Genomic DNA, 24,736 nt, shown 5'->3' with positions numbered 1-24,736 from the left:
AACATAAAGTTAAAGCATCATCACTAACTCTTTAACATATATATACTTTTGTTCTTTTAAACTTACAATCTTGATGTCCCTTTAATACAGACACACACACACACACACACACACACACACACATATATATATATATTGTCGAAAAAGAAAAATTCCATTAAAACTTGAAATCAGAATACAATAAAAGTGGCAGATAGTGTTGATTAAGAAGGGTTCCAATCAAGAGGCAATAAGCCACTTAAAACCCTTCTAGCAATCCATTCAACTGTTTTGGCTTTGGAATAAAAGAAAAACTACAACTATTAAACTTTGATTTAACGCAATCTATATGTCTGAAAATGGCCTCCAATTCCCAATAACCATCACCTTTCTCTGATGTTGTGTTTTTCAAAGAAACAGTGCAATCTGTTTCAACCTTTCATTTGTGGAAAACCCATATTCCTAGCAGTCAGTAATGCGTTCAATTACATAAAAAAACAACTTTTATGTCCTTAATTACAAGACAAGACAGTTCAGTGGCAGTATTATTGCTTAAATACTCGGACATCAAACATGTCATTACTTATCCAAAACAGCCACTGTTTTTTTTGGTAAATATATCCAAAACAGCCACTCATTACATCCAAAAATAGCCACGCATGATAGGGAAATAATGGATATATGAATCTGTTAATTAAATAAATTGCTATAAATAAAATACATTAATTAAAATATATTAAATTATGTAGTAAAGTTTACCGAACAATTTTGATTGATTTTATAGGTATATTTTTTTAAGAAAAAAATAATATGACTTTTGCAAAGTACCCGAAAAGCTCATACACAAATAAGGATTAAATAAACTCATTTATTAGAATATCAAAGTTAAAAATTTAAGAAAATTAAAAAATTTCTATTAGTGAAATATCATAGCTCTTGTGCCATGTCATATTTTTTTATGATGCTAGGCTTGCTAGTCACCCGGTTGGCGCTTTCATGCCATGTCATACAATATTGTTCTTTTTAATGCCATGCCATGTCTCGTCATGCTTAGCTCATCAAATCTTTCCATAAAATGCACTTAATTCCAATATTCACACATATTTTGTATGGATATGAAACATCATTTTTCATGTCAATGCATGCTCATCTATATTTGCTATCATCATCATGTTGTACTCAAACATCCATTCATCATATCGTATCATGCCATGTCATTTCGAGCCATGAATTACCCAGCTAATTAAGACAAATTAATCATCATCATCCAAATGTTAACAGATAGATTGGTACGACATTATTACCAATATCTAGATTGGAGGGTCCATCATACCAACAAAACTTAAAATTATATGTCATGCAATTTCATGCTTATACATCGTGCTATGCCCCTTAATGTTACCAGTTGAATAGTATCAATATTAAGACTAATGGACTAATGAGTACTCATTATCATATGTGTTTTGATGTTGTATATTGGATTAAGAGATTAAATTATAAACAAAATGTAAACTGAACCCATAAATATACATTTTATTATATATTACTTTGTTTTTTGTATTTTCTTATACAGTAAAAAATCTTTACAATATGAGTGGTTTTTTCATTAAAATAATGAATTTTGTTTTCTTGTTAAGATATGAATACTGAACTATATAGCATATAAAAATAAGAACAACATTTAAGCCTCTAAAGAAGTTTCTAATACTTGGGTTTTTTTTTTTTTTTTTTTTAATATTTGAAATGAAGAATCACTGCATGAAAAAATTAATTTCAAATGCTTTATTCGCGGGCACACAGTATATATATTCCAAAAAGTTATTAGAGATGTGCAAATGATTAAAAATTAAGATACACACACATATATTTATATATGGTGTTTGTAGATGCGTACCGTATGCGAATTTTTATCTTTGATAATGATTTTTGAAAATATTATTATAAAAAATGCATTTGTGTAATAGAATTAACGATGATTTTTTTAAAAATCGTCGTCAAATGTATGGATATGCACTGTTGATTAACTGTATACATATATTTTATATAAATAAAATATTCCAACAATAAGAAGGATCAAAGAACCTTTCACAATATATATTATAGGGTATGGTCACTTTGAACTTAGGACTAGTAGCACTTCCTTTGATTTACAAAAAGGAGCACATTTAAACCATGTGAAAATTGATTGATTCTAGCTTTGGATTAATACCCTTAAAGGAAATGTAGCCTTATATATACCTTAGCCCTTAGTGAAGAAGTAGAATCCATACATATCATAAAGTAGCCAGTAATCATTCATTTTGAGAACAAAATTCTTCTACAGACACACACTTTTGACTTCAAATTATTCCCCAAAAAACAAAAGTAAGTTAAAACTTTTCGGCATTGAAAAATATGTCACATGCTAAAATATTCTACACTGAAACGCAGAATTGAAGAAAGAGAGAATGTATATGAAGGCCAAAAGTAATTGTCATCTAGAAGCTATAAATATATATATACATACACAATCAAAGGTCATGTAGGCTAAAACTGTTACTAATCAATTTATAAGAAAGCGACAATTCAAGAAAGAATATTGCAATTTCAATTTCTTCTGCGAATAGTACTATGAAACACACACACACACACACATATATATATATATATATATTATTCATAATATATATATACAGTTTTTTTTTTGTCAGTATATAATTCAGATTAGATAATATATTACTTAAAGGTATTTATTAGATAATAAGTTGTCTGGTACTTATATCCATAGCTAATAGTTTTCTTATATATAACAAAGATTCAACACTTAAATCATTTTTCTTTAGTACTGTCTGTCGGGAAAAAACAAAAAGCTAAATATAGTGAGTTTTCTTCACAAGAAAAATGCTATGTTATGATTCTCAAAATCAAAAGCTTTTCATAATTCTTACTTTTCAGAAAAACAAATTCCTCAGCCAGCTATACAAGGTTGACCTTCTTTCTAGATCCGTGTGCCTGTTAATTAGGTATAACAAATTAAGTATGTACACATATATTATTAATTATTTTATAAAATATTTGAAAAATTCAAAATGGTTGAAAAAGAATCTAGATTAAAAAAGAATCTAGATATAGGATCCATAAATTAGGATCAACATGTTCCTCGAGAATTATCAAATTTTCTACTGGCTCATTGTCTTTGTCTTTATATACACATTCTTTGACAATATACCAAATTTCCAATAATACCAAATTTTCAAAAGTTTTTTTTTAAAAAATAATATAATTTGGACTAATATTAATCTATTAAGCTATGTAGAATATATTTAATTAATTGTGCTGTAGAATACGTCTTTATATATATTATTACAAGAGAACATAATAGATTAGGAGGGTGCAATTTCGCTATGGACAATATTACCCTTTTCCGCATCATTAAATAAAAAATTGGTGGCAAAATTTATATTTATTAATTAAGCTAATACTTAGGTTACATTCATCGAATGGCCTGACAAGGTTAGATCTTCCACTAGCCAGAATCTGTCTACCTGGCACCATTAGATATGAGATACCTTTTTTTTTTTTTTTTTTTTGGGTGAAAGATATTAGATACTTTGTTGACTAAGGTTCTGGACAAATTTGTAATTAGCATGTATAAATGGCAAAACCACTAATGCATCTCATTTTTGTCCGCGGAAGCAGTATTCAAAGAACATACTAATGGAAACTTCCACACGAAAGCAAAATTATTATTATTATTCTTATTTTTAGTGCCAATTAATGAACAAAAATACTTTGTTTTTTTTGTTTATCAAAATTTAAAATAGCTCTTTGTCCAGTATTTTATTTGTTCTCATTAATTTTTTTTTTCTTGGTTCTCATACGTTGTGAATCTAATTTATTTATCAAAATTCGTATAAAATGATAGAAACTCTCTATTTTTATCTTTTTGGCATACCAATGCATATAATTAGTCTGTATCATTATTTAATAATTTTCTTCTAATCTTGTCAAAGTTTTGCTTTATATTAACGCAAACTTTTTTCAACGATTTTCGAGAAAATCTATATTATACATATGATTTAGATAAATTGGAAACGTATTCACATTACAATTTTTTTAATCAATACTAAAATATTAGCACTTATCCAACTAGATTTATATATATTTTTAAAATGGAATTCCTATCTTCAATATTTATAAAAATAAACAAATAAAAATTAGTAGATATGATTTTTTTTTTTTTGAACATTTGGAATAAGTTTCCCTTTTATTCAATTTTTTAAACCAATAACTTTTCAATTATAAAAATAAATAGTTTATTGACCGAATCAATCCATTTGACAAAATAAGTTTACATGATTTGAACATAATAGATACTGCGTTGAAGTTAACATAATCACGCGTCAATGAATAAGTATGTTATCCATCAAATAATAACATGAACTAGAAAAACATGAAAAGGTTGTATTGGTCATTTAACAAGGTAAAACGTTAAACAGCACTTGCAGTCCCCCAAGTCAAAAGATAATCAGCTAGCTGGCTAGTGGCAAAGATAGATTGGACTAGTCAGTAATTAATTTACATAAATCAATTGTAATATATATATATATATATGTGTGTGTGTGTGTGTGTGTGTGTGTAAATTAAATGCTACTGTTGACGATATCTTTTAGGAAAGATAAGCAACAAACATTTATCACCGTCTGATTCATGCAATTGAACGCTATAAAATTGGTCCATCAAAAGGTAGACTATCTATTTACCAAAAAAATCAAAAAGTAAGCTAGCTCGCCCATTTATAAAAGTCCTTGTACGAAGGACCAAAAATAAAAAATAAAAATAAAGTGCTTGTCTATAAAAAGGATGAGCTATATGGACTTAAGAAATCGAGCCTTAACTACCCAAAGCAGATTCCAAAAACTCCAACCCAAAAAAAAAGAAGGGTTTTGGAAATTTGGAAGTAAAAGCAAGGGAAAAATAAAATAAAAAAAGAGAATGGCAGTCGAAGAAGGAGTTGATGATCAATATACAAAAGATGGAACGGTGGATCTTAAAGGAAACCCTGTTCTTAGATCCAAAAGAGGTGGCTGGACTGCTTGCTCCTTTGTTGTTGGTAATTATAAATCTCTCTCTGTTTCTCTCTATCTCTCTCTCTCTCTCTCTCTGTTTCTCTATGACCTGTATCTCCATTTCCATGGTCTTTGTCTAAAAAAGCCAAACCAACCCTCCAAAGATTTTATAACACTATATATCTTTCTGCTACTTCCATGAAGTTTGGAAGCCATTGAAGTACTATTAAGCTCATATCTCTGTTTCCTTGAAAATGCAAAATTTTCTTTTCCCATTAGGTTTCTATTTTCTTGCTCTGGTTTTCATCTGCTGTCTTATATATAAACTTTTGTTTCCCCAGTACACATATAACACGTACTTATAAGTTTGTTTTCTTTTGCCTTGAAAATTTTCACTACTTTCTTCTAATCCCCATTAATGGTTAAGGAAATAAATAAGTATTTAGCAGAACTTAATTTCTTCTAGAGTTTTTTGATCTTTGTTTGGTAGTTATCGAATGTGAATGAGAATGAACAACCTTTCATTCTCTTTCTCTATCCAATAATATTCGAAAAAAAAAAGAAAAAAGTTTGGTATTAATTTCCCATATGCCAAAGTAGTACAGTTGTTCGCTGCAACCACATGCATTTAAAAACCAAACCAATTTCTCTCTCTCTTTCTTTTTCCGTTTGTGTCCAATATATATACATATATAAGCATACATGAAGCACTGAACACAGCTGCCTTGTAAGACTAAAACGTACTAACATCAGAGAGTCTTACAGAATCAATAAAAGTTTGTACGTTCTCATATTTAAAACCTTGACTTAAAATTCAAGATTTATGTATGGCACTCAATATTCTCAGGGCTGAAAATGAATCATTTTCCTCTTTACTCTTATCAAACGGTCAAAAATCATGCCTCTTGAGGTTGATTATCAACCGTTCATCTTTTTCTCCATCTTTTTTCTTTCTCTGTTGTCATCCAAAAATATCTTTACCAGCTTGCCATACAATATCTTTGCAGATCGGACGGCTCTTATGATTTCTGATCCTTGTGTTTTTTTTTTTTTTTTCTTTGATTATTTACATAATACCTTTTTTTTTTTTTTCCTTATAATTACAATAATTTTCTTTCTCTCCATTTTACTATCTCAAATTTACAAACTTTCAGATATAATTGAGTCCATCCACTTAATGATTTCTAACCCTTGTTGACCCCACATAGATAAGTTTGAGACCCCATATAGATGAGTTTGACTTTTTTAGTCCCTTTCTATTGAGAGTTAAGTGGAGGAGTGTTTACATGTAATTTATTGAATATTTTATCCAAATTATACCAAATTGGAACTCAACCCCAAGTTATCTAATAAAATAAATTTTTTTGACTTATATATATATATATATATATATGCAGTGTATGAAGTGTTTGAACGCATGGCCTACTATGGAATATCGTCGAATTTGGTTCTATATTTGACAAACAAGCTCCATCAAGGCACTGTAAGCTCGTCCAATAATGTCACAAACTGGGTTGGAACAATTTGGATGACTCCAATTCTAGGTGCTTATGTTGCTGATGCTCATCTTGGTCGTTACTGGACATTCATTGTCGCTTCCGTAATTTACCTATTGGTATGTGTCTTTATTCTTCGAATTTCAACTATACTACTTTTTTTTTCTTTTTCATAAAAGTCTCAGTTCATTTTTCAAACTATACCCCACTCTTTTTAAGTCTCTTAAATTAAGAGTTTATTTCCAGTAGACTTTGTTTAACTATAGGTCGTTAATTTTACGTGCGGTTCACATTATTTAAGAACGTATAGTAGGTCGTTTTTTGTAAATACGTGCAGTTCACAGTTTAGGATACATGTGTTTGTGAGAGGAATATACAGTAGACCAAACGTATAGGTTTGAGAAATCTATGTACGTAGTTATACAAAATTACTATTAATGTTGATGCGTTGAGTGTACAAAATGATCAGATTCATAATGAAATTCATGATTACAATCTTAAAAGTCTCAAAACTTACCGTTGGTGATAGATTAATCTCTCTCTCTCTCTCTCTCTATATATATATATATATATATTTGATAATAATGTATACACATTATTAATTAAATTAACAAATAAAGAATAATGAATTCCATTTGAAATGATTAAACAATTTCCAGTTCACGTGGATATATTCTTAACAATAAATGAAAATTTCGTTGAATTTGATTCATAAGGAAAGTTCGTAGTAGCCGTAAAAGATATATAATAAAATATTAACATATTTATAATTTGACTCATTTAGAATGATTAATCGATGAATCAGAATTCAAAATCATTGCGTACGTACCAAAACATAAGAAAAATTGAACGTTTGACATCCAATGAAAGTTGAGAGATCTAGGAACCAAACAATTGGACCGTTTAATCACAAAAATAAGATTAATTAATTAAATGTTGTTTCACATTGACGATATTTCTATGTTAGCATATACTTTCAAGTGGCAGAGAGAGACTCCGGCTCTGTTTGAAAGAAGTGTGGAAATTTTGACTTTGAAAATTATGAGCACGTACTGGTCCAAGTTTTTGTTTTTTTTTTTTTTTTTTTTTTTTTTTTTTGGTAAAAACGCACTGGTCCAAGTTGATAAATAATATTGACACACACAAATATATAATTATTACGTATGTAATTCTATACTACATAGGGGTAAGAAACATACATGGACCGCTGTTTTCAAGTTCCAAGTTGAATATCGATATTTTTGTCGGGTGGTGGAGTTTTAGAGTATATTCAACTCTGCCTATCTACTCTTTGGATAAGAGTTCATGACTTTCGAGAAACATAGATAAAAGACTATAGCAACTTGTATATGTATATACATATATATTATATCATATTTCAACAAAAAATTAAACCAATAATCCTTGTTTTTTGTTATTAAATGTATTAATTTAAACGTGTATTTATACAACACATAAAATATCTTTATTTCTGTAGAAGACAGTGTTGAAAATTCACTACCTTTTATTTGGCAGCTTCTGGTTTTTCAAAACATAAACTTATGTCTTCTATTTATATTAATTAATTAGCTAATTTTTATTTTTGTTTTGAAGCAGGCATATCTTAAAATAATCATATACTCTGCAGTATTTATCAACATCTCATGGTGTAAAAAAAAATAATAATAAAAAAAAATAAAATGAAAGAAATCTCAATCTAACAAAGAATAATCCACTCAGTCTAAAAGTGATGTTATAATTATAACTGGCAACCAATTATAGAGGCAATGTACCGTGTGGAATTGAACTCTGAATTTGCTTTATTATTTGTCTTTCAATCACAAAGCCAGAGAAATTTGTCCTTCAAGGACTACATGTACACATCCACTTGTCAACCCAGCCAACAGACAAGTCTTGACAACATGTCTGCCTTACATTTTTTTCTTTTTTCTTTTGGAAATAAAAGGTAAATTTGGCAACTATATACCCTTTTGAAAAAAATTGGATAATTTATAAAATTCTAATTTACTAATGAATATATTAATGGCAGGGAATGACCGTGTTGACCCTAGCAGTTTCACTTCCTTCATTGAAACCCCCTCACTGTGCAGATCCCAAATTGGGAAACTGCAAAAAGGCCTCCACATTACAACTAGCAGTGTTTTATGGTGCACTCTATACACTGGCAATTGGAACAGGTGGAACAAAACCCAATATCTCTACAATTGGTGCAGACCAATTTGATGAATTTGATCCAAAAGAAAAATCCCACAAGCTCTCCTTCTTCAATTGGTGGATGTTCAGCATCTTTTTTGGTACACTCTTTGCCAACACAGTTCTTGTCTACATACAAGACAATGTGGGCTGGTCTCTTGGATATGGGCTTCCAACTCTTGGGCTTGCCATTTCTGTGGCTATCTTTGTAGCTGGTACGCCTTTCTATAGGCACAAAGCTCCCTCTGGGAGTCCCTTCACAAGGATGGCTAAAGTCATAGTTGCTGCATTGAGAAAATGGAATGTGCCTCTCCCTCACGACTCTAAACAGCTTTATGAGCTTGATTTGGAAGAGTATTCAAAGAAGGGAAAGTTTAGAATTGACTCCACACCAACCTATAGGTATGTTTCTTTCCTTTTTATATTGAAAGTGGAAAGATTCGAATTCAAAATTACTATTCGAAAAAAATAGTGATCTTTATAGTTAATTATGTTTTTATTTGTCGAAATGATATAATTTAAGAAAATTAACATTCCCTTTAGTTTTTTTTCATTTTTAATTTGCATTACCTTTCAATTTGACTTATGCTACAATATTCTGCCACTATGTACAAATTTTTTTGAAAATTTGATTCTAAAACTTGAAATTTGGATATGGTTTTTGAGTTTATTCATTTTTTAATGTTGCCAAGATTAACTTCTTAGACATGTTTCTAAATCAGTCTGCCATTTTGAGTTCATTATAAAGATTGCAATCTGTTTACATAAATGCCTGCAGGTTCCTCAACAAAGCTTCAGTTAAAACAGGCTCAACCAGTCCCTGGATGCTCTGCTCTGTGACCCAAGTTGAGGAAACCAAGCAAATGTTGAGAATGCTCCCAATCTTAGCTGTCACATTTGTACCAAGTACTATGCTTGCACAGGTTAATACCCTTTTTATCAAGCAAGGAACCACTCTTGATAGAGCAGTTGGAAGCAACTTCAAAATCCCACCTGCAAGTTTAACTGGTTTTGTGACCTTATCAATGCTCATCAGTGTGGTTCTCTATGACAGATACTTTGTCAGAATTATGCAGAAATTCACCAAAAACCCAAGAGGAATCACTCTGCTTCAAAGAACGGGGATTGGGATGTTTCTTCACATCATAATCATGGCAGTTGCTTCTCTCACCGAGAAATGGAGGCTTGAGGTGGCAAAAGAGCATGGACTAGTCGAAAATGGTGGAGAAGTTCCTCTAACCATATTCATTTTGCTCCCTCAGTTTGTGCTTATGGGAACTGCTGATGCATTTCTTGAGGTTGCAAAGATTGAGTTTTTCTATGATCAAGCACCAGAGAGCATGAAAAGTCTTGGTACTTCCTATGCCATGACTACTTTAGGAGTTGGGAATTTTCTTAGTAGTTTCCTTCTTTCAACAGTTTCACGCATCACTAAGGAACATGGACATGGATGGATTCTGAACAACCTCAATGCTTCTCATCTTGACTACTATTATGCATTTTTTGCAATTTTGAACATTGTCAACTTTTTTTTCTTCTTGGCTGCTTCCAAGTTCTATGTGTACAAAGCTGAAGTTTCGGATTCCATAAGAGTGCTTGAAGAAGAGTTGAAGGGGACTGGAACAAGGATATCCAACCAAGTAGGAGACACAAACATAGATCAAAGTTAATAAAATGGAGTTATGGAGATAGAAAAGGTAAAATTACAACTTTATGGAATATTTTTACTAGTTGGTATAGAAGCTCTGATTATTGATGACAGACTTTTCATAGAGTTATAGTTGTTGGTGTGGTTTTGGGTGTTTATGGTGGATTCAAACCCAATGTACTTTTTTTTTTATTTTGTTTAAATTTTTGAAGGAAAAAGAAACACTATATATATATATATATACACTAAACGATTTGGATTTAGCACATAAGAATTTGTGCTTCCTGGGAATCTATAAAGTAGGTGTTACACAGTCATGTAAACCATTTGGCAATTTTAAATTTCAGAAAACCTCTTGGAAAGTAGTCCTCTGACAGTTTATATATTGTTGCCTATAAGTTGTTTTCTATTTAAGTTTTGGTGCTCCTAAAGCCTCTTTTTAATTTTTATTATTCATTTTCAGCAGACAGGCTCAAATTGGCTCTCAATTTCTTGTATCCCCATTCCCCACTAAAAAAAGTCTTTTGGTGATGCTGAATCTTAGTATATGATATTAATCCATAAATTAATTATTAATTTTGGTCCGACTGGTAATTAGTTATCAATAGAAGATTTAGATTTTAGTGTGTTTTATGGTATATGTTTTTGAACTGTTATCTTCGTTTTTTAATGCCGAGTCAAATGAGAAACAAGTTTTGCCCCTTTTTTTTTTTTTTTAGTTTATTTTTTTTAAACCTGCGCTCAACAACCTTATGAATATATAGATTCTTTATACCTGTGCTCAACAAATCGACTATGGGCATGGAGATGAGACAAATCCATCATCCTATAATTATAGGATATGAAAATCTTCCAATTATGATTAATTATATAGTGAACAATTACATGAATATTGGATTGAAAGTATTTTACAATCCTTTTCCAGTATATAAATTAATCAGTTATATATATAAATGACTATAAAATTATCCATTTCAATAATTAATTAAGAGACATGACACATATTGCTTCAATTATTAACATACTTTCAGATTCAACAGGTTTTTTTTTTTTTTAATTATTAATTTGCTGTCACGGCTTTAATATATATTATATTAATTTAATAAAATGATGATTATAAACAAATAATAATAATAGTAATAATAATAATAAAGCGATGATCTATGACATCTGTAATCTATCAATGGAGATTATCAAATCTCAACCCATCATACAACATATGTTAATGTTTCCTTGAAAATATTCTAAATCTTCATGAGGTAGAATAATAATTATTAAATTTTTATGAAAATAATAATTATTAAATTGTTATATCTTTAAGTATATTATATATATATATATATATTAATTGGAATTCTTCATTTTAAATCGGTGATGGGTCAGTATGCTATATAAACTCATGTTATTATATATAATCATTTGTATGACAATGCTTTTGTTTGTAATTATAATATCTTCACAAATTCAATGATTTTGTTCGGTTAGGACCTTTCTTAAAGTAATAAAGTTGATTTAAAAAGTTAATAGATTTTTTTCTTTTTGAAATAATTACCAAAAGAAATACTTTGAATAACAAGAAGCAAATCATCTATATTTAAAACATGATCTATGATCTGCATTTTTTGCCAAGAATTATTCTCAAAATCATGATTAGTTGGAAAATTATTAAAATAAAAATAAAAATGAGAGGTTGTATGGGTCATTTTACAAGCAAACGTCAAACTAGTTGGAAGACCACATGTATGTCATTCATTTTATTTTATTTTATTTTTTCAATGAAAGCGAGACCACATGTCATGTCAATATACAAATATGGGATAACTATTGGATGAATATGGGCATTCGAAATATAATATCTCTTTGGTCATATTAAATAATGTGTAAAAGGACAATTTTGTAAGAAGGAACTACAGAAGGGATATTTAACCAAAAAATAAGTAAATAAATAAATACAGAAGGGATAGCATTTACCCACAAAAAAAAAAAAAAAAAAAAAACTACAAAAGGGATAGCATATATATGTGGACTTGCAAGTGAAGTAGTAAAAAAGTTCTCAAACCAGGAAAGAGAGAGGGCTTAAATTTTTTGGAGTAAGCAACCAAAAAAAAGAAAAAAAAGAAAAAAACAAGGAGTATGGCTGTAGAAGAAGGTGTTGATGAGTATACACAAGATGGGACTGTGGATCTTAAAGGAAACCCAGTTCTTAGATCCAAGAGAGGTGGATGGACTGCTTGCTCCTTCGTTGTTGGTATAACTCTCTCTCTCTATATATATATATATATATATGTTTCTCTCTCCTCCATGGTCATCGCCTTCAAACAACAGCTTTCCAAAGGTTCAGGAGCACTTTCTGTTTTTAACGGTACCATGAAACTTAGAAAGCCATTTCACAAGTTACGAAATGCTGTTTCAGGTTTTAGACACTATAAAACAGCTTCTGAGAATCTCTGAACTTTTTTTTTTTTGAAGAAAAGCTTTACGATTCTATTTGGGATAACTTCTTATCTGATTATGTTTTTCTTTTTATTTATTTTTTATATATTGTTTTGTTTTATTTTATTTAATAACTTTTGCTTTTTAACAAGAACTTTATGGGAAGCTAAATTTTACCAGTTTTGGTTTTAAGTTATTTTGGAGCCCTAAAGCTCTTCCATCAAATTATATAAACACTTTTATAAATTGTTTTTGAGCTTTGAAAGTCATAATTAGTAAACATTTTAGAAGCTATGTCATGACATACAATTTAGGATTTCAAAAAAAAAAAAAAAAAAAAAAAAAAAACTTTAAATTAACAGTATAGCTTTTTAAAAAGTTTTTCTGAAGAAACAAAAATTAATATAACCATTCGTTGTACGTGGCTACCTAGCTAAACTTCTTTAGCTCCACTTTTATTTTCGGCTTCTTCACATAATAAATCTTCGATCTTTTACCTTTTTTTTCCCCTGAAAAGATGTTTAATTCTTCTTTGCTTGAATTTTCTTTTCACTTTCTTTCCTTGCCCATTTAGAGCATAGGAAGATATTATATGCATACATATCAGCGTAAATACATTAATAAGCACTTCTCATTTTAGCAAAAAATAAAACAATAATAATAATAATAATAATAATAATAATAATAAGCACTTTTCAGCTACCCACCAGACCAGAAATTTCTTCTAGTACCAAGTATTGATAGTCTTCTATGGTTATCTTGTAGTCTTGGATGTAGAAATTGTCAAGGGAAAATGAAAAACCTCTCACTCTCAAGCACGTACAAGGCTTAAAGTCTTACTTAGAATGTTAAAAGTAGTACATCAAATTAGACCCACTTTTTAAATAGGACTTAAAAATCAATAAATGTACTAATAATCGTAATAGAATATTCATTTTAACGTTTTTCCTTTCGTGCTTATCTAACTTGGCTTCTTTTCTTTGATTTTTTTTTTTTGTTTTTTGCCCTTTTCTTTTCTTATCCATCAAACATTTCGTGAAAAATCGTGCATCAAAACATTCATTGTCAACCAACCATTATATTTTGGTAGACCCCCATCTCTCTTATTAGTCTTGTCCTTCAAAGATATCTTTGACCAACTCCATATACTTAGCTACTATCCCAAATGTTCACACGGCTGTCACGAATTTCTAACCCTTTTTTGTCCCCACAGACTTATCACGGTACTCTCTCTGACTTTCTGACTTATTTGCATTGTAATCCATTTTATGAAGTCTATAAAATGTAAATATTTTAATGTGATCAAAACTATATATATAAATACTAAAGACTTAAATAAAGATAACTAAAAATATTGCGAAGATGCACATTTAATAACATGATTTACTTCTGCAACATATTATGGAGTATCATAAAATATGCATCTTCATAATATTCTAAGATGAGTATTTTCATTTGAATCAAACTGTGTGTGTGTATATATATATATATAATACATATAATTTTATATATCGAATGCAATTGGATAGTATGTATGTTGTGCATCTTACCGTTTAGAAGTATTAATATGCATCTAATAGCACTTGTAAAGTGGGTTAGACATCCATTATAAACTATTTATGATGATATCAAAACAGATAATTTCTATATACATACCTGTATCGGGTTTGATATATATATATATATATACATGTATATATGCAGTGTATGAGGTATTTGAACGCATGGCCTATTATGGAATATCGTCGAATTTGGTTCTGTATTTGACAAGGAAGCTCCATCAAGGCACCGTCAGCTCTGCCAACAACGTCACAAACTGGGTTGGAACTATTTGGGTGACTCCTATTTTGGGTGCCTATATCGCTGATGCTCATCTCGGTCGCTACTGGACCTTCATCTCCGCTTCCATAATCTATCTCTTGGTATATATATGTCAATTTAATTTTAATTTTACTCTTTTAACTTGAGCATCTATTATGCTTTCTTTAACCTTAACCTGAATATATACTATGCTTCTGATTTTAATAAAAGATGATTACGTTGACAAATGCTAAAAGTTTCGTTTAAATTTAAATTTAAATATTAATTAGTACTTTTATCTAATAATTAAAATTTGATTAGGTAAACAACCCTATTAGAGGCTTTACTCTATATAATATTATATATATTATATGTTTTGTCTAGAGAGAACTCATAGTACTACGAACGTCAACGAGACAAGCACACATGGACAGCTAACAAGCTTTGATGATTTAAGAGACAGATTGATATGCAATGACAAAAGTAAACATTAATTAGTCCTACGTGTTTTAGTAAAATATTATTGACGTACGATTAAATTTTCAGTGACCACGTGGAAGACTTAAAGTATTAAGCTAAACCATAGTCTTCTATATTCAATTATTAGTGCGATAAAACAAATGAGAAAAAGGTAACAAAAGCATAAAGAACATAGAGAAATCGATTCCCTTTGGAAAATTCAAAGTGGGTTCAACATCATTCTCGAAACAACGACAAAAAATCAAAAAAAGAAAAAAAAAAAAGAAAAAAGAAAAAGAAAAATCAATTCAGAAGAAAAGCAAATCATTACCCCAAAAAAACAAAAAACTAAGATTTTTTTTTTTTGGGTCAAAAAAACTATTTCAGCTGAAACGTGGGTGATATAATTATAAAGTGTACTATATTGGGACCAAATTATATCAATTTGCTTTATTATATGTCTTTCAATCATAGGACCAGAGAAATTTGTCCACTTTTTGCCACATATTGCTAACTTGTACTCCCAAAACACAGACAAACCCTAGGCAACACAGGGCACATTCATCCATTTTTTGATGTAGAACTTCGATTGAACATGAGCAAAGATTACACTTATACCCTAATGAAAACAAAAATTGGCAAATTTATTCTAATGAAATTTAATGGCAGGGAATGTCTGCATTGACCCTAGCAGTTTCGCTTCCTGCTTTGAAACCCCCTCAATGTGCAAATCCCAAATTGGGAAACTGCAAAAAGGCCTCCACAGTACAACTAGTAATCTATTATGGAGCACTTTATACACTGGCAATAGGAACAGGTGGAACAAAGCCCAACATCTCTACAATTGGGGCAGACCAATTTGATGAGTTTGATCCAAAAGAAAAATCGCACAAGCTTTCCTTCTTCAATTGGTGGATGTTTAGCATCTTTTGTGGTACACTTTTTGCCCACACAGTTCTTGTCTATATACAAGATAATGTGGGCTGGACTCTTGGATATGGCCTTCCAACACTTGGGCTTGCCATTTCTGTGATTATCTTTGTAGCTGGAACACCTTTCTACAGGCACAAAGTTCCCTCAGGGAGTCCCTTCACAAGAATGGCTAAAGTCATAGTTGCTGCATTGAGAAAATGGAATGTGTCTCTCTCAAGTGATCCTAAAGAACTCTATGAGCTTGACTTGGAAGAGTATTCAAAAAAGGGAATGTTTAGGATTGATTCCACACCAACATTGAGGTTAGTTTGTTAACTGGTTATCTTATTCTGTCACAATAATATTGGATCATTAGTGAAAATTAATGAAAAACTATATTCTTGCTACAATGTTTTCCATTACTTTGTAGATTTCAATATAAAGCTCACAAAAAATGGAGGAGATGTTAGTAAAATTTTCCCTATGCATCCTATTTGGTCTTAGGCTTGCCCATCTTTCTACACTGAAAAAAAGGCTCCTTGGTAAAAGATTTATAAAAATTGCAATCTGTTTATATATATGCCTGCAGGTTTCTCAACAAAGCTTCAGTGAAAACAGGATCAACCGGTCCATGGATGCTCTGTTGTGTAACCCAAGTTGAGGAGACCAAGCAAATGGTGAGGATGCTACCAATCTTGGTTGCCACATTTGTACCAAGCATTATGATTGCACAGATTAATACCCTTTTTGTCAAGCAAGGAACCACTCTTGACAGAGGCATTGGCAGCTTCAATATCCCACCGGCGAGTTTAGCTGGTTTTGTGACCATATCTATGCTTGTCAGTGTAGTTCTCTATGACAGACTATTTGTTAGAATTATGCAGAAAGTGACAAAGAAGCCAAGAGGAATTAGTCTCCTTCAAAGAATGGGAGTTGGAATTGTTATCCATATTATAATCATGGTAGTTGCTTCCTTTACAGAGAGATGGAGGCTTCAAGTGGCAAAAGAGCATGGAGTGGCTGAAAATGGTGGACAAGTTCCTTTAAGCATATTCATTTTGCTTCCTCAGTTTGTGCTTATGGGAATTGCTGATGCATTTCTAGATGTTGCAAAGATTGAGTTTTTCTATGATCAAGCACCAGAGAGCATGAAGAGTCTTGGGACTTCCTATGCCATGACTACTTTAGGAGTTGGGAACTTTCTCAGTAGTTTCCTTCTTTCGACAGTTTCCCACATCACCGAGAAGCATGGACACGGATGGATTCTGAATAACCTTAATGCTTCTCATCTTGATTACTATTATGCATTTTTTGCAATTCTAAACTTTGCCAATCTAGTTTTCTTCTTGGTTGTTTCCAAGTTCTATGTGTATAGGGCTGAAGTTTCTGATTCAATAAAAGTGCTAGAAGAAGAGTTGAAGGGTACTAGAGTTAGGTTATCCAACCAAGAAGAGACCAAAAATTGGTCAAGTTGATGAATGAGTTACGGAGATAGATATGGTAAAATCCAAACTTTGTGGGATTATCAGTTGGTTGGATGAAGCTGTCTTTGGTTTCAGGCCTTCCATAAAAGCTACTATTATTGGTATTGCTTGCTTGGGGATATGAGCCTTCAACAATATAAAATGTGATACCTGGTCTTATGTAGCAATTTCAAATAATCTGTAAACTAGATTTTACAAGGTTATCTCAAATATAGGTTTCTGTAAATCATTTGGAGATTTAGATTCTGAAAATTTATTGGAAAAAGCGCTGTCAATTAATAGTTTTCCTACATACCACCAAACATATTGTAGAAAAGACTCAGATTGGAACGATAATGCAAGCATGAATTTCACTAAAATTCCTTCTCCAACAGTTTATATTATACTCTTATTATGTAGGTTATATTAGTACTTATTAAACAATTGCAGCAGAATTGCCAGAAATAAGCGAAAAGAGTAAAAGGGCTACTAAAAACAGCTTTGCTTAGAAATTGAAATTATCAACATTACCTTTCATTGTTTTTTGTTTTCCTTTTCCTCAAAATAGAAAGGGTAAATATATCATGGGACAATGTACAAAACTAAACTTTTATACTACCCGTGGCCCGACATTTCCCCGTTCTGCAGAAGTAACAAACAATGCCTAAAGATGCAAAAACAAAAATGACAAAAGAAATTAGTACAAATGATCTTTTTGACCCCCCAGCATGATCTTGATTTAGCATTAGAAGTTGAGTGAAATTAGGATACAAAGCTCCTCACATTTTTCCTTGAAATTCTCTCTCTCTCCTTTTTTTTTTTTTTTTTTTTTGGTTACAGGGCTGGAAAGTCAGTATAGCTAGAAATTCACCCCAAATATACAAATATATACCAGGAAAAAAAGAAAAATAAAAAAGAAGAAGAAGAAGAAGAAAAGGATCACCTTTCTAAAAGAATCACCTTTCTTTCTTTTCCTTTCTTTTTTTTTTTTTTTTTTTTTTTTTTTTTAATTTTTTTATACCTCTGAATGAAAAAATTTCCAGGAAGAATGTACATTCTCTCAATTGATTTTGGATTCACCTTCTTTTTGCTAGTTGGAAAGTCCTTTTCAAGAACTGGTTTGCTGCTCTGTCATTCCTATGGCACAAGACCCTCAGGATTGTATTTGGATCTGATCTGTTCCATCTTCCTGTTGTTGGAGGCATTGGAAGCTTTTGTGTTGAACCGCCCACAACTCCAATCCCACTGGTTTCACATGTCACAATGCTGAAATCTTCCATTAATTGCTCAGTACATTGCCCCATCAATGCTATCACTCCCTCGACAATCTCAGCCTCTCTCTCCACCACATCTTCTGCTATCAATCCCTCTCCACATGTACAGAATACCTTCTTCAAGCTGTCGAAATCTTCCTCAATCATCTCATGGTCGGAGCGGTAGAACACCCGGGCACTTCCTCCTGCAAGCAACACCATAAGGAATGCCTCAAAGGCAGCCCTCATCACTTCCTTCATTGCCAATGCCTGTGCTCGGTCAGTGAGAATTGCGCTCAAGAGGGTGAGATTCTGCTTGAGAATTCGCAAAGCTGGCCTAATTCTTGCATTAGCTACATCATCAATGTAAAGGCTTTCGTAGAAGACAGAATTTGAGTCTAGGAAGATGAGACGGTAGGCAGCAACTTCTGAAACATGCTGGCAGGCTCCTTGGATTGACAAAGTGGCCAGTTCGAAGTAGGAAGAGGAGTTGCTGTGAGACCTTCGGAAGCTGCTGAAACGAATACGAGTTGAAGGGATGACTGTTGGGGAAAGAGAGAGTGCTTTGTCAAGGGAATGCAGGTGGGAAAGAATATAATGCAATGTGTTGAGACGGATATAGAGACGCTGTGTTCCTCTGCTTGTTGAAGGGCGAGGATGATTGCCTTCATTGGATCCAGTGTGGTGTAAATCATCTGCAACAGTAGAACATGGGCTAGCTTTCTTCCATAGCTTGATGAACTTCGAATCCCTGTTGCATCTGGTTAGTGGTGGAAGTGCAGGGATATAACTTTGCTTGGAACCTAAAAAACAAAAAGCAGTAGAGAACAATGTTATACTAAAACTTACTAGTTCTACCAAAATTTTGATGTAGAAAAATTGAATCATTTTTTTTTACCAGCTGATGCAACAAATGCAGCATAGTCTTGGAAAAGTTGCTCTAAACCATCAGCAAGATCTCGAACTAAATCTTCAGTAATTCCAATTGGGATTTCAAAGAACTCCTCCACAGCTTCCTTTGCCAATTTCATTAGCTCCACAGCCGATTGTGCATATGGTTCAGATTTGGACTTTGGATTCCATGTCTGCAATCACAATTCATATCCGTTTTATTATTCTCTAAGAATATCAAAACCACTCAAAAATTTTCACTCCTGCCTAAACATCAAAAAATCAAAAACTTACTTCTGTTTCTTTTGCTCTGCATAGGCACTCTGTACCTTTCTTCAATCTCTCATCAATCCACCTTTTCAAAAGGTTCATTATGATAGAGTCAACTTCATAAGGAACCATCTCTCTAACAATTGATTTTCCTCCATCATCACTCTCAGCAGAATCTTCAACCACCATTTGAACCAGCAACTTCTCAAGCTTTCCAGCTCTCTGCAACACTCCAACTGTTTCATTCGTTAGGGTCGAAATCCCACCCAGATATTGCCTCAACACAGAACCATAACAGTTGTGGAGTGTCACAGCAGCAACACCAGCTGCAGTTGTGTGCCATCTTTTCAGAATTGGACTGAAACTTTCCCTCTCTTTCAATGCCAAATCTTCTGTCTCTTTAGCTAATTGAAGCAGAACTTCACTTCCTTCCTTGATTTCTTTGATAGGCCCACTTTCCATTATCTTTTTCAAGTGAAAATAAAAAATAAAAATAAAAAAATGAAAGAAAAGTCAGCATCCTAAACCTTGAAAAAAACAGTAACAGAGGGGGGGGAAGAAAAAAGAAGAACTGTGAGATAAAAATATACTAACCTTTGTGAAAGCATTTTTCAATGAAGATCGAATATAGTAATCGACACGATCACCGGACGAATCCACCACCAACACATCTCCTTTCTCTTGCCCTGCACCTTCAGTAATTGTAACATCTTCACCCATGATTCTCGAAGCAGACAAAGCCAAAGGAAGAAGGTTTTCGATCTGGCTAACAGTTCCTCTCAAGAAATAATCATGGTAATTGAGCAACTTCTTCTCAGCCCAACCTTGCATGGAAGACAAAACCGAAGACAAGATCTTCACATACAGAGCTTCTCTGTCCGGTTTCTTTGCATCATTAGCAACCTCTGTCAACATAGCATGAGCAGCGCAGAGAAGGTCCGGCTCGATCAAAGACGTAGCCACATATTGCTGGAACAAAACCCACGTGAAACACACATTGTGAATAGGCCTGGTGATTCCCAATGTGGACCACGTCTTCTTCATGAGCTCTAAAAGCTCATCGACTTCGTCGAGTACTAAAGTCTCGTCCCTGACATCGAAAATGGATTGGAGGAGAGCAACATAGAGGTGGATGTTGATGGGGAAGCCGTCTGCCCAATGACAAACGTCGGTTGGAGTCCCGTTCGGACTCCTCCATGAAAGGGAAACTACAGAGTTGCAGAGAGTTCTCATGGTGTCAGAGTTTTTGCCGGTGTCAATTGGTTTGGTTTGGCTTGCTCTGATAATGTCTCTGAGACGCATAGCGAATGTGTTGGCTTTGTCAAGTGGGATAGAAGGGTGGAGAAGCAGTCCAGCTTCAAGGATTTTGAGCTGGCGTTTTTGCCATAGATGGTATTCATGTGAGTCGTTGAATTCAGATGGTTTCAGATGGCGAAGAAGCTCTAATGGAAGTATTATTGTCTCTGCTCTCCTTCCCATCTGCCATTATAAATACCAAAAAATAAATTTCAGTTTGAGCTTAATTTGTCTCCTTCCATATGAATGGCAATATTGTCAAATTTTCCGTTGTGTTCATAAGTTTATATGTCTTTTGTTTTGACGGAAAATACAAAGAGGGAATGGAAATATGAATAATACCATTTTCATGCATGTGAGAATCGAAGGTTACAAATTGAATTGCGTATCTTTATGGTTACCATGCATGCATTCTTATGCCTCATTTTCATGTCATGCACATAATGTAAAAATTATATATGGATTTACATATAGAAAAGCAGCCAATCTTTGTAAAAGAAAAGAAAAAAAAAATTATATATATATATATATATATAATTTATAAAATTTAATTCTACTGTATGTCGTCCAATTAGTGCTAATTACATGTAATTTACCAATTAGACAACAATGCCAAAAAGAAAATTATTGGTAATTTACTAATTTATATACTATATATATATATACATCGATGAGATTAAAAATGCATTCTCAAATGTTCATGTGATTTTATTATATTTTTTTTAAAAAAATGTAATCTATTAAAAATGCATTTATTAAAAATATAATTTATTAATTATATTTTCTATATTTTAATAATTAATAATTTATTAAAAATGCATTCTCAAATGTTTACGTGATTTTCTTATAATTTTTGAAAAATCCCATAAAATAAATAAAAAAATTCATTTCCATTTTTTTTTTTTTGCCTTTTTGTGAGGAAAAATTCGTTTCAAAATTGTAATATATTAATGTATGTATGCGTGTGTATATATCTATATATATATATATATATATATATAAATGTTTTTGGTAATTTGCTAACGAGGTATGTATATGTTATATAATTAATGTAATGAAAACGTACTTGGCCAACGAGGGTCCTCATGAGCGTCTTCCTAAGTCGATTATCGCTCTGCTCGGTAACCCTCATCTGTTGCCGCATAATCTCCGCCGACGTCATCGGCCGTCGGGGTCTCGACGCCGGAATCGTAAACGACAATGAAGAAGAAGAAGGAGACGACCCGACCACCGAATTACCACCATTATTATTATAATGCGAGCTCGGAGACGACGGAGTTGACCCGCTTCCACTCCCACCACCCGATACCATCCTCCGAGACGGGGACCGTTTCAGCATCTTCAACCCCAACGCCCTCTTCACCCTGCTCGTCGGGGTCATCACCACCCCGTTCGGCTTCGACGACGACGACGACAAGAACGACGTCGTTTCGCCTCCATTGTTATTGTTATTGTTATTATTGTTACCGTCGTTGTTGTTGGCTGAGTAAAATGTCAATGCGTTTCGTCCTCCGAAACCGGGCGACGAACGACAAGCCGTGAAGAAGATCTCATACGCTGTCTCTCTCACGTCGTCGCGGTCGATGCCATGGAGTTTCCCGAAGGGCCAGACTAAGTCGGCGTCGAGGCTGTCGCCGATGTCGGAGCGGGCTGTGGTTGGATATGGGCCGCTTAAGGTTTCGCGGCGGGTGTGTTGGCCCATTTTTGGCAAAGATTTGACGACGTGTTTGTCGAAATGTCTCACAGAACTCCTGCTAAGGATAAAGCAGGAGTGATTACGGCCGTCGGAGAAATGATTGTCGTTGTCGTTTTTGGTGGTGGTGGTGGTGGTGGTGGTGGGTGATCAGAAAATCAGCATTGCTATTAAAAGAAAAGGATTATGAGAGAGATTGGACTTTTATTGGGTTTTTTGTTTGTTTTTAGACAGCGAGTTTGAGCTAAGGCCATGGAGAGAAAGAGAGAGAAAAAAAAAAAAAAAATAGATAGATAGAAGAGAGAGAGAGAGAGATTGAATGGGTGCCAATGGCTTTGCCAACTTTGCTGTGCGCGAAGAAAACGAGGAATAACAATGGGTTGCCAAACTCTTTCCCGAACATTTCTCTGTTACTGATTTTTGTTGTTTCTGTTTTTTTTTTTTTTTTTTTTTTTTTTTCTTCGTTTTGTGAAAATTGTATGCTTTTTGGATACTTCATTTGACGACAATTGTTTTATTATAATTGTTTTCTTACCTTTGTTTTGGACCGTAAAACTATTGACAATTTAAATATTTATTATTAAATAATTTATTTTAAAATTTTGATTAAAAAATAATAAAATTAAATATATCAATTAAAATTTATCATATAAATTAATAATCTATCACAAATAGCAAAACTCTTATAATTAAGTTTATTATGAAAAATTAGTTTGTGCACTACCCAAAAAAGAAAATGGGTTCATGTTTTAACTTAAGAATCTAATAAGTTGAAATTCAACAAAAAAAGAAAAGAAAAGAAAATATATATATAGCTCAATTTGGGCACTGTTCAAATTGACTTTAATTAAATTGTTAATAATATAAAAGACAATTTAATAATTAGTATCTTGAATAATAAAAACTTTATTTGAGTGATAGCCATGGTGGTATCAAAAATATATTTTTATTTATTTATTTTTATTTTATTCTTTTTTTATTAGGCATTTTTTGTATAGGTTTGACAAAATATGGCGTAATTTCTCAATGCCATTTCAAAAGTTGGGCTTGGTTGATGATTTGGGCATATATATCAGTCATGGACTCCTGAGCGGTCAACTGGTTGAGGCCCATATGAGGGCCAATATTTACTCCTATTGACCCACAGCAAACCCTCAAAGACCCATTGTCCCATATGGCACTCTTTTTAACCATCCTCAAAAAGATTTCATTTTCGTCTACTTAAATGTGAAAGCGAAACTACCGTATATTCCAAAACAAAACCACAAATTTCAAACCAAAAAAACAAAAACAAGAACAAACAAGCATACCCATAATGTCTTGGCTATTATTTGGCATATACTTTTTACTCTGCAAAACTGATTTTGTTTATTGGACAGAGGCTATACAGCTAATTAGCTAACCAGGACAATAAAAAAACAAAAAAAAGGAAAAAAAATTGCTATGAGCATCGAAAATAGGAAGCAGAAATTATGTTTACCAAAAATATAAAATTATAATTTCTTCTACATTTTTTTTATCATTAATAGTTAATTTTAAAAGCAAACTACATTGAAAAGCCAATATCCAAGACATTGTCGGAGAAAATAATTTGTTAGGCCAGCCATGTCCCATTCATGCACCCCTAATAAGAGAAATAAGTGGTCCAGCAATGAAATAAAAATAGATTTAAGAAAAAGAAAAGTCATTGCGTTTTTTTGTTTTTGCTTCTGAGCACATTTTTTCTCTCATGGATTTTTCAAAGTGAGAAAAGGATGTACAAGATTACCAAAAAAGAAAAAAAAAGAAAAAGAAAAAAGGAAGTACGAGAAAATTCAATGCAAAAAATTTGAATGAATAACGTCCGTACAACAAGATAATTCGAGGAGTCTCCAATTATTTTATTTTATTTTAAAATTTTTA

At 32.3% G+C, this 24,736-nt stretch overlaps 3 protein-coding genes across 3 annotated transcripts; 2 read left to right on the top strand and 1 right to left on the bottom strand.

Annotated features, from left to right (window-relative positions):
* The first annotated feature begins 4,809 nt into the window (after window positions 1–4,809).
* Window positions 4,810–10,778, top strand: LOC112490704 (protein NRT1/ PTR FAMILY 5.2). The gene is made up of 4 exons (XM_048478159.2): window positions 4,810–5,071; window positions 6,425–6,642; window positions 8,553–9,118; window positions 9,495–10,778. The coding sequence occupies exons 1-4, from the start codon at window positions 4,954–4,956 to the stop codon at window positions 10,384–10,386; spliced, it is 1,794 nt and encodes a 597-aa protein (XP_048334116.1). The 5' UTR covers window positions 4,810–4,953; the 3' UTR covers window positions 10,387–10,778.
* Window positions 10,779–12,378: 1,600 nt separating this feature from the next.
* LOC107406740 (protein NRT1/ PTR FAMILY 5.2) lies at window positions 12,379–17,754 on the top strand. The gene is made up of 4 exons (XM_016013922.4): window positions 12,379–12,612; window positions 14,502–14,719; window positions 15,726–16,291; window positions 16,558–17,754. Exons 1-4 carry the CDS (start codon window positions 12,498–12,500, stop codon window positions 17,441–17,443), a joined length of 1,785 nt encoding a protein of 594 aa, XP_015869408.3. The 5' UTR covers window positions 12,379–12,497; the 3' UTR covers window positions 17,444–17,754.
* A 177-nt stretch (window positions 17,755–17,931) lies between these two features.
* LOC107411823 (protein unc-13 homolog) lies at window positions 17,932–23,187 on the bottom strand. The gene is made up of 5 exons (XM_048477609.2): window positions 22,208–23,187; window positions 20,440–21,324; window positions 19,870–20,310; window positions 19,583–19,769; window positions 17,932–19,487 (listed from the first exon to the last, which is right to left on the bottom strand). The coding sequence occupies exons 1-5, from the start codon at window positions 22,841–22,843 to the stop codon at window positions 18,508–18,510; spliced, it is 3,129 nt and encodes a 1,042-aa protein (XP_048333566.2). The 5' UTR covers window positions 22,844–23,187; the 3' UTR covers window positions 17,932–18,507.
* Window positions 23,188–24,736: the final 1,549 nt, after the last annotated feature.

The sequence above is a fragment of the Ziziphus jujuba genome, chromosome 3 (assembly GCF_031755915.1).
Source record: "Ziziphus jujuba cultivar Dongzao chromosome 3, ASM3175591v1".
In the NCBI taxonomy this organism is placed as follows: Eukaryota; Viridiplantae; Streptophyta; class Magnoliopsida; order Rosales; family Rhamnaceae; genus Ziziphus; species Ziziphus jujuba.
This window is presented reverse-complemented; position numbering and strand designations above follow the sequence as displayed.

Coding starts and splice junctions, on each gene's coding strand:
- LOC112490704 (XM_048478159.2), top strand. CDS start 4,954: ATGGCAGTCGAAGAAGGAGTTGATGATCAATATACAAAAGATGGAACG. Junction 5,072..6,424: donor TGCTTGCTCCTTTGTTGTTG/GTAATTATAAAT, acceptor ATATATATGCAG/TGTATGAAGTGTTTGAACGC. Junction 9,119..9,494: donor GACTCCACACCAACCTATAG/GTATGTTTCTTT, acceptor AAATGCCTGCAG/GTTCCTCAACAAAGCTTCAG.
- LOC107406740 (XM_016013922.4), top strand. CDS start 12,498: ATGGCTGTAGAAGAAGGTGTTGATGAGTATACACAAGATGGGACTGTG. Junction 14,720..15,725: donor CTTCCATAATCTATCTCTTG/GTATATATATGT, acceptor ATTTAATGGCAG/GGAATGTCTGCATTGACCCT. Junction 16,292..16,557: donor GATTCCACACCAACATTGAG/GTTAGTTTGTTA, acceptor ATATGCCTGCAG/GTTTCTCAACAAAGCTTCAG.
- LOC107411823 (XM_048477609.2), bottom strand. CDS start 22,843: ATGGGCCAACACACCCGCCGCGAAACCTTAAGCGGCCCATATCCAACC. Junction 21,325..22,207: donor TGAGGACCCTCGTTGGCCAA/GTACGTTTTCAT, acceptor TTATAATGGCAG/ATGGGAAGGAGAGCAGAGAC. Junction 20,311..20,439: donor TGAAAAATGCTTTCACAAAG/GTTAGTATATTT, acceptor CACTTGAAAAAG/ATAATGGAAAGTGGGCCTAT.